General features: G+C 36.7%; 1 protein-coding gene across 2 annotated transcripts in view; it reads left to right on the top strand.

Annotated features, from left to right (window-relative positions):
- DPY19L3 (dpy-19 like C-mannosyltransferase 3) overlaps nt 1-18,788 on the top strand; it is a 73,844-nt gene that overhangs the window by 38,425 nt on the left and 16,631 nt on the right. For both annotated transcript variants that reach the window (XM_027079293.1, XM_027079292.1), the window contains 7 exons: nt 7,272-7,403; nt 8,776-8,877; nt 11,365-11,438; nt 11,602-11,760; nt 15,433-15,555; nt 16,141-16,252; nt 16,865-16,921. In XM_027079293.1, the coding sequence (XP_026935094.1) occupies nt 7,272-7,403; nt 8,776-8,877; nt 11,365-11,438; nt 11,602-11,760; nt 15,433-15,555; nt 16,141-16,252; nt 16,865-16,921 (759 nt within the window). The remainder of the gene's footprint in view (nt 1-7,271; nt 7,404-8,775; nt 8,878-11,364; nt 11,439-11,601; nt 11,761-15,432; nt 15,556-16,140; nt 16,253-16,864; nt 16,922-18,788) is intronic.

The following is an 18,788-nucleotide window of genomic DNA, read 5'->3' on the forward strand; positions in this document are numbered from 1 at the left end:
GCTAATTTATTTCATATTCAGTTCTAAGCTTCGTTGAACTTTTATATTTGAAACTCTGTTGGCGTTAGAAGTAGTTAAAACTATCAGAATTAAAGGAGGAACAGTATTATAATGAAAGGATCTGGGTTATAATACCAAGTTGCTACTATCAACTCTGAAGATAACTAGCTCTTTAAACTTTGTCAAGTGATATAACTTCTTGGAGCCTTAGTTTCTTCATAAATTGGAATCACTGATCTCTAATCATATTGAATGGGAAAGAGTCAGAATAATTGATATAGAAAAAAGTAATACAAATTCAGAGCCTGATGTGGTGACAAGAAGCAATATCTTTTTCAGTACACGTCACCTTCTTTTCATGGATGATGGAAACTCTCTTACCATCAAAAGATCAAGTTTTCAGTGAGAAATGTGTACAGGGTTTTAAAATATAAAACAGAACAGTAAATGTTATTACTAAGCATATAATTCTGTTCGATTAAAGACTAAGAATGTGGAGACTACCTGTTGTGAAAACAAAACACATTAGTGATCAATGCCTAAGAGGCAATTTTAAAGTACTCCATATGGTTCCAGACAAAATGAAGGAAACGCACTTCTTATTCTTCCTACTAAGTACAATTAAAAGCCCTAGACAATATGTAAAAAACAAATATAAGAAAATTTTGAGAGGTGGAGAAAAGAAAGTAGACTACACCTGGAGACCTCGAAACCAGAGGAAGAATATGGCAGTGAGTTCACTGGGTTTTCTTTTTGCTGCATATATCTCAGACTAGGTACTGGAAAAGTCAGCAATCAGGAGAAACCAATGGACTCAAACCAAAAAAGCCCCAAGAAAAGCCAAAAGGACAAGAAAGGGTGAAACATAAATGCCACGTGGAGAACCTTCAACTTATTGGTAATGAGACAGCCCTCCCCATCCCTCCCGGGATGGTGTCAGCAGAGAGCCTAAACTTTCATCTTCACCCAGCAGTAATGAGACACTCCTTTCTTCTGCCCCTCAAAAGTCAGTGGAGGTCAAATGTCCAGGTCACCCTGGACATCCAAACCCATCTGGAGATAATGAGGCAGTGTCCTTCTTTCCTCAGTGGCATGACGCTGGCATGGTGTCAGAGGAGGTCTGCTGACGCAGAAGATTTACATAAGATTCAGAGTTCCATAACATAATACAATACAATTGAAGATCATTTGTTAACCTGAGAACCAGGAAAATCTTTTGAATGAACAGAGACCATCAGCAGGTGCCAAAACCAAGGCACACAGAAGTTGAATTACCTGACAAGGAATTTAAAGCAGCTATCATAAAAAAAAATTCTCATTGAGCAATTACAAACACACTTAAAACAAATGAAAAATAGGAACTCTTAACAGAGATTTAGAAGATAAAAAGAAGAAGCAAATGGAAATTTTAGAACTGAAAAATTCCAATAATGAAAATAAAAACCTCAATAGATGGGCTTCCCTGGTGGCACAGTGGTTAAGAATCCGCCTGCCAATGCAGGGGACATGGGTTCAATCCCTGGTCCAGGAAGATCCCACATGCTGCGGAGCAGCTAAGCCTGTGCGCCACAACTACTGAGCCTGCGCTCTAGAGCCCGCGAGCCACAACTACTGAAGCCCACATGCCTAGAGCCCGTGCTCCACAACAAGAAAAGCCATTGCAGTGAGAAGCCCACAGACTGCAGTGAAGAGTAGCCCCCGCTTGCCTCAATTAGAGAAAGCCCGCACACAGCAACGAAGACCCAATTCAGCCAAAAAAAAAATTAATTAAAATAAATTTTTTAAAACCCCAAAACTCAGTAGATGGACTCAACAGTAGACTGGAATGGTCAGAGGAAAGAATCAGTGAACTTGAAGACAGGACAATTTAGAAATGAACTAATTTGAACAAGAAAATAGACTGGAAAAAAATGAACAGAGCTTCAGAGACCTATGGGACCGTAACAAGAAGTCTAATTCATATAATCAGAACCCCAAAAGGAGAGAAAGAGAGTGAGGCTGGAAAAAGTATTTGAAAAAAAATACTTTTTGAAGGAATGTCAAAAACTTCCCAAATTTGTCAAAACCTACAGAATCAAGAAGCTGAGCTAATGTCAAATAGGGTAAACGCAAATAAACCAATGCCAAGATACATCATAATCAAACTTCTGGAGAATAAAGATAAAGAAAAAAATCTTGAAAGCAGTCAGAGAAAAGTGATACCTATAGGGGAAAACCAGTTTGAACGACAGTTGGTTTCTCATCAGAAACCATGGTGCTGAAAGAATAGAATGGTCAACCCAGAATTCTATAGCCAGCAAAAATATCTTTCAGGAAAGAAAGAGAAAGCAAAACATTCTCAGATGAAGGAAAACTAACAGAATTTGTTACCTATGGACCTATTGTTAAAAAAAAATGGCTAAATGAAGTTCTTGAAATAGAAGGAAATGATAAAAGAAGAAATGTTGGGACATCAGGAAGAGAGAAAAGGCAATTAAAAGTAAAAATATGAATAAATATAATAAACTTCCTCTCTCATCTTGAGTGTTCTAAATTATGTTTGATAGCCGAAGCAAAAATAATAATATGGTCTTATGGTTCTCAGTGTATGTAGAGGAAATATTTATGACAGTTGTAAATGAGAAAAGTAAAGGGACTTAAATTGAGGTAAAATTTCTACACTTGATTCAAACTGGTAAAATGTCCACACTAGTAGACTGTAATAAGTTATGAATGTATAATGTAATAACCCAGAACAACCACTAAAAATCTGTACACAGAGATACATTCAAAATACTATAAATAAGTAAAAATGGAATTCTAAGAATATTCAAGTTACCCACAGGAAGGCAGAAAAGAAAACAGAAATGGAAAACGGAGTGAACAAACAGCAAATGATAAAATGGCAGATTTAAGACCTATCATATCAATAATAACACATATATACAATAGAATATTACTCAGCCATAAAAAGAAACGAAATTGAGTTATTTGTAATGAGGTGGATGGACCTAAAGTCTGTCATACAGAGTGAAGTAAGTCAGAAAGAGAAAAACAAATACCATATGCTAACACATATATACGGAATCTAAAAAAAAAAATGGTTCTCAAGAACCTAGGGGCAGGACAGGAATAAAGACGCAAACATAGAGAATGGACTTGAGGACACGGGGTGGGGGAAGGGTAAGCTGGGACGAAGTAAGAGAGTGGCAATGACATATATACACTACCAAATGTAAAATAGATAGCTAGTGGGAAGCAGCTGCATGGCACAGGGAGATCAGCTCAGTGCTTTGTGACCACCTAGAGGGGTGGGATAAGTAGGGTGGGAGGGAGATGCAAGAAAGAGGGAGGGGATATGTGGATATATGTATGCACATAGCTGATTCACTTTGTTATACAGCAGAAACTAACACAATGCTGTAAAGCAATTATACGCCAATAAAGATGTTAAAAAAATTACATTAAAGGTAAATGATCTAAATACAACTATTTAAAGACAGAGATGGGTTAGAATAGATTAAAAAAGCACAACCCAATTGTTTTCTACAAGGAACTCACTTCAAACAAACAGTATAGGTAGATTGAAAATAAAAGGGTAGGAAAAGACACAGCATGCAAATATTAATCAAAAGAAAGTAGGAGTGGCTATATTAATATCAGGTAATGTAGGCATGAGAGCAAAGAAAATTACCAGAATAGTATATACTAATAAAAGTATTAATCCACCAAGAAGACATAGCAATCCTAAATGTACATGTACTAACCAACAGTGCCACAGTATATGTGAAGCAAAAACTGACAGAACGGAAAGGAGAAACAGACAAACCCAAAAAGAGTTGAGGACTTCAGCACCCCTCTCTCTCAACAATTGAGAAACAGACAGAAATCGTTAAGGATATAGAACTCAACAACACCATCAACTAACAGGATCTAACCAACATTTATAGAACATTCCACCCAACAACAGCAGAATACCCAATGGATTGCACCAATGGATTCAAACTAGAAATCAACAAAAAGATAAGGAAATTTCCAATATTTGGAAACTAAGCAGCACACTTCTAAATAATCTATGGGTCAAAGAGGAAGCCTTGAGGAAACACTGAACTCAGTGACAACAAAAATGCAACATATCAAACCTTGTGTGGTGCAGCTAAAGCAGCACTAAGAGGGAAATGTGTACCACTACACACATTATAAAAGAGGAAAAATCTAAACCATAACCAAGCTCCCACCTTATGAAACTAGGAAAGGAAGAGCACAATAACCCCAACTCAAGCAGAAGGAAGAAAACAATAAAGAAAAGAACAAAAATCAATGAAATTGAAAACATAAAAACAATAGAGAAAATTAGCGAAATAAAAAGCTAGTTCTTTCAAAAGATCAGTAAAACTACAGACCTTCATAATTCCCTTGGAGCATTAAACATTCAATGTTAGCACACTTTGATACCAAAGTTCTGATTCTCTGTGGCAGTACTTATGTTCTAGCCAGTTAAGAACATAGACTCTAGAACCAACTGCCTCGATTTGAATGAGTTGATATAAGTGAGTCATTTATCATACTCCCTGATATTTTATGAATGTTAAAAAATGTTAATCATGTTTAATTATGAATGATAATGAAGAGCATGAGTATGCCATTGAAGAAAATTTTGATTATTCTATATAGGAAGAATGTATTATTGCTGCCTTGTTTCTAAACTCTGAACTAATAGAACCTGAGAAGGAACATCAAAAGTACCACTGGGAAAAAAAAAAAAGTACCACTGATAATCCACAACTTTCTAGTATACGGTACTGCTCAGTATTACATTTCTGGCTGATCACCCGCAGTGTTTCTCTTGAACCTAGGATATCATTACAGTTGACCCTTAAACAACATGAGTGTCACTGCGTGGGTCCACTTACGTGCAGATTTTTTCAATAAATATATACAGTCCTCTGCAGTTGGTTGAATTCATGGATGCAGAAGGCTGACCATGGGACTTGAACATCCAAGGATTTTGTTAATCCACTGTGGGTCCTGAAACCAGTCCCCCACAGATACCAATGGATGACTGTACATTTATAAAACTGTGCAATCTTGTAACACAGACTGCTCTTTTTTCTCTGAATATTCCTACTTGGTGTAAAAAAAGACTGCCAGCATCAAAAAACATCGTAATCCAAATAAAGACAAAAAAAGTTTTATTTTAAAAAAATGTATTCCTGAATGAGTCATTATGCTTAAAGAGTTCCTACAGATTTAATGAGGAAAATATTTACACCCCTATGGAAAAAGGGAGCAAAAGATACAAATACTTCGTAGAAGGAAAAGCATCAAAAGGAATAAAATATGTAGGTATAAATTGAACAAAAGAAGTGCAGACTTATACCCAGAAAACTACAGAACACTGTTGAAAGTTTTAAAGACCTGCATAAATTGGAAAGATTTCCCATGTTCATGGATTGGAAGACTTTCTATTGTTAAGGTGGCAATACTCCCCAAGTGGATCTACAAATTGAACATGGTTCCTCTCAGAATCCCAGTTGCAGAAATCGACAAGCTGATCCTAAAATTCATATGGCAACTCAGGGGACCCAGAATAGCGAAAAAGATCATGAAAAAGAACAAAGTTGGAAGACTCACACTTTTCAGTTTCACAACTTAACTTCCAAGGTACAGTAATCAAGACAGTGTGATACAAGCAGAAGAATAGACATAAATCGATGGAATAGAATTGAGAGACTAGAAATAAACAGTCAACTGATTTTCAGCAAGGATGCCAAGATAATCATGGAGACAGAGTAATCTTTTCAATAAATGGTGCTGTGATGGGACTTCCCTGGTGGCACAGTGATTAAGAATCTGCCTGCCAATGCAGGGGACAGGGGTTCAAGCCCTGCTTCAGGAAGATCCCACATACTGTGGAGCAGCTGAGCCCGTGCACCACAACTACTGAGCCTGCGCTCTAGAGCCCACGAGCCACAACTGCTGAGCCCACGTGCCACAACTACTGAAGCCCCCATGCCTAGAGCCTGTGCTCTGCAACGAGAAGCCACCGCAATGAGAAACCCACGCACCACAACAAAGAGTAGCCCCCGCTCGCCGCAACTAGAGAAAGCCCGCGCTCAGCAGCGAAGACCCAATGAGACCAAAAATAAATAAATAAAAATTAAATTAAATTAAAATTTTTTTAAAAAAATTGGAAAACCCCATTTAAAAAAATGGTGCTGTGATAACTGGATATCTATATGCAAAAGAATGAAGTTGGACCCCTTCTTCTTACCATACACAATCATTAGCTCAAACTAGATCATAGACCTGATTTTAAGAACTAAAACTATGAAATGTTTAGAGGAAAAGATAGGAATAAATATTTATGACCTTGGAGTAGCCCAAGCCTTCTTTGATATAACACCCAACGCACAAGTGACTAAAGAAAAAATTAGATGAATTGGACTTCATCAAAGTTAAAAACTTTTGTACCTGGAAGGATACCATCAAGAAAGTGAAAAGATGGGCTTCCCTGATGGCGCAGTGGTTGAGAGTCCACCTGCCGATGCAGGGGACACGGGTTCATGCCCGGGTCTGGGAGGATCCCACATGCTGCGGAGCAGCTGGGCCTGTGAGCCATGGCCACTGAGCCTGCGCGTCCGGAGCCTGTGCTCCGCAACGGGAGAGCCCACAACAGTGAGAGGCCCACGTACAGCAAAAAAAAATAAAGTGAAGAGACAACTCGCAAAATATGAGACAATATTTGCAAATCATATATCTGAATAAGGATTTCCAGAATATATAAAGAATTCTTACAACTCTTTCAACGTTAAAATATGGACAAAAGATTAGATAGATATTTCTCCAAAGATATATAAATGTTCAATAAGGACCTGAAAAGATGCTCATCATTAGTCATTAGGGAAGATTGGGAAATAATGGAGTACGGTAAAAATACTGATTGTTGGAATACAATAAAATACTATAGGCCATAACTGTAAAGGGATTTAGAAGAAAATTAAAGACTACAAACAGCATTTGCCTATTCCTAGAATATATTTATACCATTGTTTGCTTCCTCTACTTCATATATCCCTGTTCTTCTTAATGTTATAAAGTTTAAAATGTTCTGTAATTAAAAGGTAAATAAAGAGTTACTATCTTCCTTTCTTAGATTGTATTACTTGATGCTAGGTGTGTTTTCTGCATTATTTATAACTTGAGATGTATCCAACTAGTGACCAACCTGTCAGCATGTGGGAGTCTCTTGATAAAAATCTGTTTAACCATCTAATCCTTGGTTGTTGCAGGTGACATGGCTGTATGGTATACAGCTAACAGGTTTACTCCTTGTCTGCATTCTTCAGTTTTTTAATTCCATGATTCTCGGATCATTGCTTATCAGTTTTAACCTTTCGGTGTTAATTGCAAGAAAACTTCAGGTAGGACTTTTTTTTGTCCTTAATCAAAGTAAACTTTTTTTTTTAATTGTGTGGTTGTTTAGACCTTGTTTTCATATAGTATACAAAGGAAAATTTATAACCAAATTCCCACTAAAAAGCAGTAAGGCCATTATTTGCTTTTTTTGAAGTGCATGGTATAGCATTTGTTTTCAGGCTTTCTGATCTGCCATTCCTTTGTTTTGACGTTTATTATTTCTTAGAAAATTGGAATCTTAATTAAATTCAGGATTAGCCAGAGATACTTGTTTGACTGCCATTGGTTTAAAGTTGGAATAAAAGAGAAAAAAATGTTGACTTTTTTCATGTGTGAACTCAAGAGTGAGAAGAACATATTGCTTTGTGGAAATGTGTTTGTCACAGTCTTTAAAGTTGGTGGACACCTTGTTATTTGAAGTAGTAACACCACTCTTTCCCCCATCCTTCCGTATCATATTATTGATTTTTAAGTGAGTTAAAATTAACTCTGTTTTGAGAATTTTGAGATTCCAAATAAATACCTTTAGAAAAAAATGGGACATTTCCTAGAATAACATGTTTGACATTGGCCTCATCTTCTGACTTTATTATATAATTAAAATCTCTTAAATTTACATAAAATTTAAGAGTTAGTTATTTTTCCTTAATAATGTTGCAAAGCCTGTTTTCTGTCTTATAAGCATATGAGAAACGTTTCTCATAAGCACTTTTATATCAAGAAGCTGTTTTGTTTTCCATTTTGGGAAGAATAAATACATTTTGTTATTAGTCTTTTGAGTGAGAGCTGCTATGGACAAATCTTCACAAAATTTTAAAAAACAGGCTTTTAGTTGACTATTAAAAACTGTACTTCTCATTTATCCTTTTAACCTTAATTATAAATAAACATCACTTATATTTGAACTGTTTAGATATTATTATATTTGATAATCCATAAAGTTATTTGAGGGTTATAAGAAAACTATTATGTATCAAAGAGCACAATTTACTTTTTTTATATAGGTCTTTTATTTAATGGGTTATAGTCTGTGATATATGAATCAGTGGATAAAAAGGTGAATCAGTGGATCAAGTTCAGTCAGTATATGCTGAGTACCTTCTAAGTGGCCGACTCCATACTCTGGTTGAAGAGGTCTTTAAAAAAAAAAGGACTAGGACACATTTCCTCATCATATGGAGCTTATTATTAAGTGATTCATTTACTATTAGAAAAAGACAAATTTTAAGACAATGTAATAACCTCATGAAAATTAGGTTATATTTTCCCTATATGTTGTGTGACCCAATGTTTTAAATTCTTAAGTAATCTCATCTTAAATGTTTATGAAGTTATATTAAAATTAAAAAATTGAAACTCAACTCTTTTAATTTCTAGAAAAACCTGAAAACTGGAAGCTTCCTTAATAGGCTTGGGAAACTGTTGTTACATTCATTTGTGGTTTTATGTTTGACACTTTTTCTCAACAACATTATTAAGGTAGGTTAATAAAATGACATGTTTAATTTAGCATGACTAAAGAGTTACCAGTTTTACTTTAAACAGACTCAGTTTTACCTTTGTTTCAGTAATGGGATTATTTTCTTGATTTTAGTCCTTGATTTCTATTTGCTCTTAACATGTTCTACTTTGAACCCACCTTTTGAGTTATTAAACTTTTTAAAAACTCAGCTTTAAAAGCATTAAACAAGTATTGCTCTAAATTTAAAGCTTCTACTTTTTAGAGCGTTTTCTGTACTATGGTACTAAAAAAAAAAAAAGACATGATTTTTATTGGGGTAAGTTCATAAATAAACTGGGTTTACTGTCGGAACCACATTGATTAATTGAGATGATTTCGCCCCTCTGGGAAGGCTGGTCTCGGGACAGAAGACAGCTAGCTGCATGTACATGACAGACTCTTCTTCTGTAAGAGAATGGCAGTCTCTCTCCCTGTCTGTTGACTGTCAAAGAAAAAACAGACCCTTCACTCAGTCAGCCACATTAAACACCTCCACTCCAGGTCCTTATCACTATTTTCTTAAACTCCATATAGTTCACTACTTATCAAAAACTTATTTGAGGGACTTCCCTGGTGGCTCAGTGGTTAAGAATCCACCTGCCAATGCAGGGGACATGGGTTCGAGCCCTGATCCGGGAAGATCCCACATGCCGCGGAGGAACTAAGCTCGTGTGCCACAACTACTGAGCTTGCGCTCTAGAGCCTACGAGCCACAACTACTGAGCCAGAGAGCCACAACTACTGAGCCTGCATGCTACAACTACTGAAGTCCACATGCTTAGAGCCCATGCTCCGCAACAAGAGAAGCCACCGCAATGAGAAGCCTGCACACCGCAACAAAGAGTAGCCCCCACTCGCTGCAACTAGAGAAAGCCCACTTGCAGCAACAAAGACCCAATGCAGCCATAAATAAATAAAATTTATTAAAATAAAAAACAAAACATTTGAGCAGAACAATCAGCATTTCTGAAAGACTGGCTGAAAGATATGCAGTCCATCCATTTCACCACTCTACATGTTCAGTTATCTGTGCCTGGATTAAGCCAGGAGAGAGCTACTTGTCTGGACCACTGTTTTTTGACTCCCCAAAGAATAATGCCTACTGAATTGCACTTGATGTTGTGCCAGCTACCTACAATTGGAAGAATTTTAAAAAATAGTCTTTGAGACTATTCGCTGTTTTTACCGTACCCATGGGGAAAATTTCTCGAGTCTCAGTTTTAGGATTATAAGGATGTCTCTTGAGCAACTGGTTTGTTTTAATCTTATGACCCTGTGCGTAGCATAAATGCTTTTATTTCCCTCTTTGTATTTGCTACTAGAATGCATGAGCCCGGATTTGTGGCTCATATCTACTGAATATATTTTGTGTACTAACCTCAGTTCTGGATTAATCTTATTTTCTTTTCTATCGTCATTTTTCTTCTGATACAGTTTCTTCACCCATTTATGTTATATGAATTTTTGTAAGCCATAAATTAAAAATAAAATAATGTGAATTAAAATTATACTCACTAATGATAAACACTGGCATTTGTCTCTTCACCCCTTGAGGGTTATTGCTGTGTCTTGAATTGTCTTTGAAAGAATGAGTCTTATATCAATTGTATCTGCAGACAGAAAAACCCAAAGGAAAATAGGCTTTGTGGGCTATGTTCCTATTGGAGGTTTCAGATCATGATATTATCGGTTTTCTGATTTTAAAAGTTGTACTCACTGGGCTTCAGCTGTCTCCCTCTCCCTGAAACCAAAGAACCTCATCTTTTATCTGTTTTGCACGTTGAACTTATGCCTAGATTTTGTTTGCAAAAACGATTCTGCTAAAAAAAAAAATAGGAATGGAGGGTGTTTGAAAATCCCTGCTTTTGAATGAAATAATGCCATTTGCAGCAACATAGATGGATCTAGAGATTATCATACCAAGTGAAGTAAGTCAGAACAAGGAAGACAAACACCATATGATATCACTTATATGTGGAATCTAAAATATAATGCAAATGAACTTATTTACAAAACAGAACAGACATAGAAAACAAATTTAGGATTACCAAAGGGGAACGGGGTTGGAGGAAGGATAAACTAGGAGTTTGGGATTAGCAGATACATACTACTATATATGAAATAGATAAACAACAAGTTCCTACTGTAAAGTACAGTGTACTGTATTCAATATAAACCATAATAGAAAACATATATATGTATAACTGAATCACTTTACTGTACACCAGAAACTAACACAACATTGTAAATCAGCTATACTTAAATAAAAGAATTTTTTAATGAAAAAATCCCTGCCTTAGAATTTCTCAGTTCTAAGACCTATTGTAAACATTTACTAATTTTACACATACACACACATACAGTCCTATGAAATGGAGCACTGAAAATGTGTATTCAATGGGAAATTATCAGAAAACCATGCATAAAGAACTGATAGCAATTTTTATTTTCTCCCTCCCCGATAGAAAATTCTTAACCTCAAGTCAGACGAACACATATTTAAATTTCTGAAGGCAAAATTTGGATTTGGAGCAACAAGGTATGACTGAATTTAAAGTCTGTGTTTGCTTTTTATATTAAATCAGCAGGGTCTTTAAAATGTAAGTTATCAGTTCTTAATTTCAGGCTTATTTTGAGGAAAAGTTGGAGGTTTACTTATCTTGTACTTGAATTTAATACTTTGCTTTCCCTTTGTTTCCTAGAGATTTTGATGCAAACCTGTATTTGTGTGAAGAAGCATTTGGCCTTCTGCCTTTTAATACATTTGAAAGGCTTTCAGATACTCTGCTTTTTTATGCTTATATATTTGTTCTGTCCATCACAGTGATTGCAGCATTAGCTGTTGCCTTCCGTAATCTCAGGTATGGCATATTTCAGAAACCTAATTCTATGCTTTAATGAACTTGTTCTGTGTTGCAGAAAAATTGCTAAATTGAAAATCAAAACATCAGATACAGAACAGAGTACAGTCATCTTAAAGGGGGAACGTACCCAAGTTAGCGTGGACTGTACTCTCAGTTGGTAAGGGTGGAGTAGTTAAGAGACAGTAAAAAGTAGTAGATGCCATGCACACAGGTCTGGGTTGAGATCCTGGCTCGCATACTCGGGAACAATGTGATCTTTGAGCCAGTTACATAACCCTTCATTATTTCCATTTCCATTTCTGTAGAATGAGAGCACTAAGAGTACTTACTCTACAGGGTTTTGTGAGAAATAAATAAATGAAAATTACATAAAGTACTTAAAGCAGTGCCTCATGCGTAGAGTATATTGTGTAGATTTCAGCTATCATTATCAAGTGTTATTATTATTGACTTGTAGTCTCTCTGTTTTGTTCCCATTATTAATTTCCTGTGTTTTTCTACCTTTCTTTCTCCAGCTACCTTTTTTATTTCTCATGAACTGTCAAGAGTTAACCATTGTTTATTTGTTTTGTTGCATCTTGTTTAAGGGCTTATAAAGTTGGAATGGACCATAATTATTAGCATCTACTAAAAGTCTTAAGTATTAGTTGACAGTGTTTTAAAACTTAGGATGTCTGCTAATCTACTTAAAAGAGAAAGTCAGGGAGTATGAAGAACACCTACATATCAAGCTGATGGAGGTTTTTGCATTTACTATCCATGTTAAATTGAAACAAGATTAAGTGTAAGAAGTTGAAGCTACTGTCATTTGTGGAAAAGTAATGAAGCACAGAAGGAAGCCCTTTTCCTGTGTAGTTACCTTGCCAGTTAAGGTGCTGGTGAGCTGTGATTCGCAGCCACCGGAGAGCTGTGCTGGGAGAAAGTCATTACAATGAGCCCAGATCAGTTGAGGTGTTTTATGATTATTAAGAATGAAGCAACATTGAACCATGAAGCTATTTCACTGACTATAAACTATTTTAGTATCTTTCAGAAGTGTTCTTTTTATACTGAGTCCAAGATAAAAATTTAGCCCCATGAAAATAGATGGAAATTATTCTAGACAGTGTAACTTAATGTTATTCCAGACACACCAGGTGTCGACAGGACTCTAGACAGCATGCAAAGCAGAAAGTTCAGTTGGCCTGCAGTGTTGTGTGAAAATGTCTGCCATGCTCAGCGTGAACCTATGGGCCGTCCTTGGAAGCTTATTTGGTATATGATTATAGATAAAGATTTTACTAGGTAGGGATACTAGGACTTTATTAGAGAAAAGCACTACATTAATTAAAGTCATTTAAGAATTATAGTGTCTCAATGTGAATTAACGTCTAAGTAATTTGAAGGATATATTATCAATGCCAAGTATTTAAAGTATTTCTACCTTCTAGTACTAGGAAGGATGGTACCATTACGTTTATACACCACATCTACATTGGTGTGTAGTATATAACTGAAAAGGATACCCTGTTCTATACTCATGGGATTAATAGAGCTTTCCAGCTCATTTGTGGGCACCGGGAGAGGTGTTGCAGAATTCTCCCAGGTATCAAGGGAGGATGAGAGGGTATGTTCTTGTCTGGAGTAATCTTTTAGTATCAGTGGAAGCCAGAGTTTGGGTTGTGATATATAACGTTTAAGTAAAGATTATCACCAGTGGTGAAAATTACCATAGAGTATCATTTTAATTTTCTTATGTATCTAGGGTGGTGAAAAAGAGGATTTCCAGGAAATAACAGGTCTATAGTTACATAGAAGCATTGTACATATCCAAGTCTATTGGATTTGTGTGAAGGATAAGTGGGGCCTTTATAGAAGTATTATTTTTATCCTAAGCTGGCAGCCCTTACTGTTGTTTCCTTTTCCCCTTGACAACAAATTGTACAAATCTGAACCCACTCATCCATCTCAACATCATTCAAGTGGGGACAACCAGACAGTACGTGCTTCCCAGTGTGATGGAATACATCATATCCCCATGAAGTGTACTTGCCAAAATAAATGAACTTGACTCTAATAATTAACCTCTAGATCTAATTACAAGTTTATAAGAAACATGGGAATAGAGAAATAATATAAAATGGCACCACGAGGAGACAATCGGCCAAATCCAGAAGGTAGGAAGTTATAGGACAAATTGTGCATTTTCTTCAACGAGTAAATGCCCTTAAAAGTGGGGAGGGGGGAGTACTTATATTGATTGAAAGATAATTTAAAGAGACATTGATGAAATGCAGTATGAAAGCTTTGGATCCTCATTCAAAAAAACCACCTGAAAAAAGCTATTGCAATAAATAGAAAATAGAACGTGAACTGGGTGTTAGATGATGTTGAAGGGTTACTGTTAATTTTATGGGTGCAGTCATCTTAATGTAGCCATATTTGATTTTTTAAATCACGTTAGGGTACTTGCCTGGTGACGCAGTGGTTAAGAATCTGCCTGCCGATGCAGGGGACACGGTTCGAGCCCTGACCTGGGAAGAACCCACATGCCGCGGAGCAACTAAGCCCGTGCGCCACAACTACTGCGCCTGCGCTCTAGAGCCCACAAGCCACAGTTACTGAGCCCGCATGCCACAACTACTGAAGCCTGTGTGCCTAGAGCCTGTGCTCCGCAACAAGAGAAGCCACCGCAATGAGAAGCCCGCACACCGCAACAAAGAGTAGCCCCCACTCACCACAACTAGAGAAAGCCCGCGCGCAGCAACAAAAACCCAGCGCAGCCAAAATTAAATTAATTTTTTAAAAAATCATGTTAGTTATATGTAATGAGGTATTGTGGTAGGTTAAAAATGTGATCATTGGTTCGTAAAGGAACTGAATTCCAAGTTCATGGATACATTTTTACTTGTAAAAACTAGAAAGATATGAGTAACTACTATGACATCTCTAAAGATCTCTTGTAGTTTCAGTGATTCCAAAATAATATTTTTTTGCTATCTCTTATAATTTAAAGGATTGAAGGACTTTAAGGTTTTGCTTAAATTAAAATGAAATTTGTTCAGTTTTAGTTACTCTAATTATTAATGCATTTATATTATGACACTTTTAGCCTCATAAACAAATTCAAAATTGATCAGAGCTGATTCACTTTATCTTAGGGAAATAAAACATTTCTAAATATATGAAGGCATAGGTTTCTTCTTTTTTTTTTAGTTATTATTTTTGGCTGCGTTGGGTCTTCGTTGCTGTGCGCAGGCTTTCTGTAGTTGTGGCAAGCGGGGGCTACTCTTCATTGCGGTGTGTGGGCTTCTCATTGCTGTGGCTTCTCTGTGGAGAATGGGCTCTAGGCACGTGGGCTTCAGTAGTTGCTGCATGTGGACTCAGTAGTTGTAGCATGCGGGCCCTAGAGCGCACAGGCTTCAGTAGTTGCAGGGCATGGGCTCAGTAGCTGTGGCGCGCGGGCTCTAGAGCGCAGGCTCAGTAGTTGTGGCGCATGGGCTTAGCTGCTCTGCAGCATGTGGGATCTTCCCAGACCAGAGCTGGAACGTGTGTCCCCTGCATTGGCAGGCGAATTCTTAACCACTGCGCCACCAGGGAAGTCCTTCTATCTTCTTCTTTAAGAAAGATTTAACTAAATTAAAATTAGTTACCCAGCTTTAATTTTTGTATATGTACTATTTTATGCAGTGATTCTACAAATCAGCAATCCATGTATAAAATGGGAGAGTACAGAATCGGCCTGAAACCAGAAACTGCCTACAATTTAATACATACGATTCTGTTTGGATTCTTGGCATTGAGTACAATGAGGTATTTTTGTTTTATCTGTTTATTTTTTTACTTGACCACTCTTTACCTGACATAGTTTAGCAATATAATTTGGGAACTGATGATCATCTTCATTAATGATTATGGTTCCCATAAAAATGTCCTTGTTGGGGCTTCCCTGGTGGCGCAGTGGTAGAGAGTCCGCCTGCCGATGCAGGGGACGCGGGTTCGTGCCCCGGTCCGGGAGGATCCCACATGCCGTGGAGCGGCTGGGCCCGTGAGCCATGGCCGCTGAGCCTGCGCGTCCGGAGCCTGTGCTCCGTAACGGGAGAGGCTGCAGCAGTGGGAGGCCCACGTACCGCAAAAAAAAAAAAAAAAGTCCTTGTTTACTATCTTCTCCCAGTACAAAATAGTATTTATAACCAGTTTTTTCCTAATTGCCAATATTCCTCTACTTTTATTTATATGATGGTTCTCAAAAGGCAATGGAATTAATAAGTAACCCCTTGGCAACGGTTTCTGCATAGTTTTAGTAAGATTTTACTATCACAAATAATACAACTGTCTCAGACTCCAGGTTTCTACACAGCTAGCACTGTTGACCTTTGCCTGCTTCTCTTCTTACAGAATGAAGTACCTCTGGACATCACATATGTGTGTGTTTGCATCATTTGGCTTATGCAGCCCTGAAATATGGGAGTTACTTCTGAAGTTGATCCATCTTTATAACCCAAAGAGGGTCAGTGCTATCTCTTTTTCCATTTCATTTTTATGACTTCTAGTATTTCTTTAATTATCAATTCTGTTGGGTTTTTTTTTTTCAGTTGTCCATACATCAATTTGATAAAATGGATACTAAAATTTAAAGCTACAAATAATTGATACATTATGATTTTATAAGGAATTATTTTAAAATAATTTTAATTTTAGCTTTATTTCTAGATCATTTTTTTCCAGACCATAAGTTAGATATGTTCATTATACAGAATTTGGAAATACTGAAAAGCACAAAAAGGAAAATTAAAAATCACCAATAATCCCATTATCCAGAGTTATCGCTATTATTGTTAAGTATTATAATATAAACATAATTACTACTAAGTGTACAGTAATGATTAATGGCCCATAAGTGCAGTTCTGGGTGGTTCTGCCCTATAAATTCACTAGGTGGCAATATGGTAGGAGCTACAAATAGCTTATGAATGATTGACTCAGTTGTCTTGCATATCAGAGACTCATGCTCTGTTAAATTATATTTTTGTTGTTTAAAAAAAATGTATTTACAAAGCAAAAATGTAAAAGCAAAAATATTCCAAACACTTGTAATCTAAATAATGTCTTTCTTATATAGATATGTATAATGCGATATTCAATACCGATATTAATACTGCTGTATCTGTGCTATAAGGTAAGGTTGATTGTCCTCATTCCTGTCTTTAATCTATTTAGCAGAATAATTGCTTTGACTCAGTGTACTTTGTGTGTCATTGGCAAGTAGAGTGCTTTGCAGAACTTACAAATACCTACTTAGCTGCTTCTTATGGCAGTTGACATCGATAGGAAGACTGATGTTCTTCCCCAAATGGGATTTAACAGGTAAAAACATTATAACAAAAAATACTACAATTTAATTATTCTAATTAATTTTCGTTTTGACTTACTAGTCAGCTGATGCAAATTCTGAAAATAAAGATGTTTTCAGACCTATTTTGAGGTGAATAAAGGAGAAAAATTAGTTTTCCCTGTTACATGCTTTTTATAAGAGTAAGATCCTAAAATGCATCTTATGTTAACCTACATATTTTATTAGATGCTTAAAATCATCTTTGTAAGAGGGCTGGGCACATATAAATACAGTCTAAGTTTAGCCTTATTATGTCCTTCAGTTTCAGTAGGAAATAAAGAAATTCTTCATATTCTCAGTTGACTGATTTCTGAAACAGCATTAACTGTGTTTCAATTCTGAGACTCCTCCATATGAGACAGTGAGTCTTTCATCACACCTTTGAGATTTAGAGGCTTGAATTGTTACCTGGGCAGGTAGCTAGGATTGTTTTATCCAACTGAGCTCTTATGCTCTCTTTTAAAAAAAAAATCTTACATATTTTTTAAGTTTAGATTTTTTTCTTCAAACTTTATTTTAAGGCAGAACAATGGATTTCAAACTCTACTGTGTACAGTTCCTGATTTGGGAGGGCAGCTAAAGGGAGTGGGGAGGCGGGTGGGACTCTCCTACAGAAAGGATCAGCTATGGCAGCTCAACTTCTAGGTTTATTTGCTTATATTTTCATGTAAGATTTTATTTGAAGCAAAGGTTTTAGGCTAAAAGAAATGTGTGATAGTCACTGTTAGACAATTCTTTTGTAAATATTTCAAAAAATTATGTTCTATCGTGTTCCTGTCTATCAAAACATTTGCTGTTATGGGTGGACCACTGTGCCAACTCCCAGATACTAGAAAACATAGAAATAGGTCATTTCTGCCACCATGCCTCTGGGAATTTTATTGCTCTACGGTAAATAAATGAAACTTCTTACAAACATCTGGAAAGCAACAATTAAGGATTAGGCAGAGTATATGTTTAATGATGAATGAGGTAGCTTTATTACACATTGATTCTGAGGGATAAAGCACCCTCCTCACAGAGAAGATGCAGCTCATCATCATTCCTGTCTCACCACTAAAGACATACACACACCGTAACAGTCCTTTCCCACTGTCTCTGTGTATAGGCTGAGTTCCTTTATGTCTCAAATATTTATTTGAAAAGTTGTTGATTTTTTAATAGCTACTTGAGGACTTAAGTCTCTTGTTCTTGATAACATTGAGGAAGGACATTATAGAAGAAATAAACAAGCAGCATCAGCATCACCTGGGAACTTGTTAGAAATACAGATGTTTGGGTCCTACTCCAGACCTACTGAATCAGGAGCTCTGGGAGTGGGGTCCAGTGATCCAGGTTTTAACCAGCCCTGCAGGTGGTGCTAATGCACCGTCAAACTTGAGAACCCCTTGCAGAGAACAGGGATTCTCAGCAGCGGCACTGTTGACATTTTGTCTAGATAATTCTTTGTCTTAGTAGCTGTCCTGTGCATTATAGGACACTTAGCAGCATCCGTATCTTCTACCCACTACATGCCAATAGCACCAGCTTCCAGTTGTGACAATCAAAAATGTCCCCTTGCGGGTGTGGCAGAATCCCTCCCCCAGCCCCTCTTGAGAACCAGTGCTATGGAAGAACTAATGATAGCACTGAAAAGGCCATCATTTCCTCA

The sequence above is a fragment of the Aethalodelphis obliquidens genome, unplaced genomic scaffold (assembly GCF_003676395.1).
Source record: "Aethalodelphis obliquidens isolate GAN/ISIS:26980383/991018 unplaced genomic scaffold, ASM367639v1 scaffold43, whole genome shotgun sequence".
In the NCBI taxonomy this organism is placed as follows: domain Eukaryota; kingdom Metazoa; phylum Chordata; class Mammalia; order Artiodactyla; family Delphinidae; genus Aethalodelphis; species Aethalodelphis obliquidens.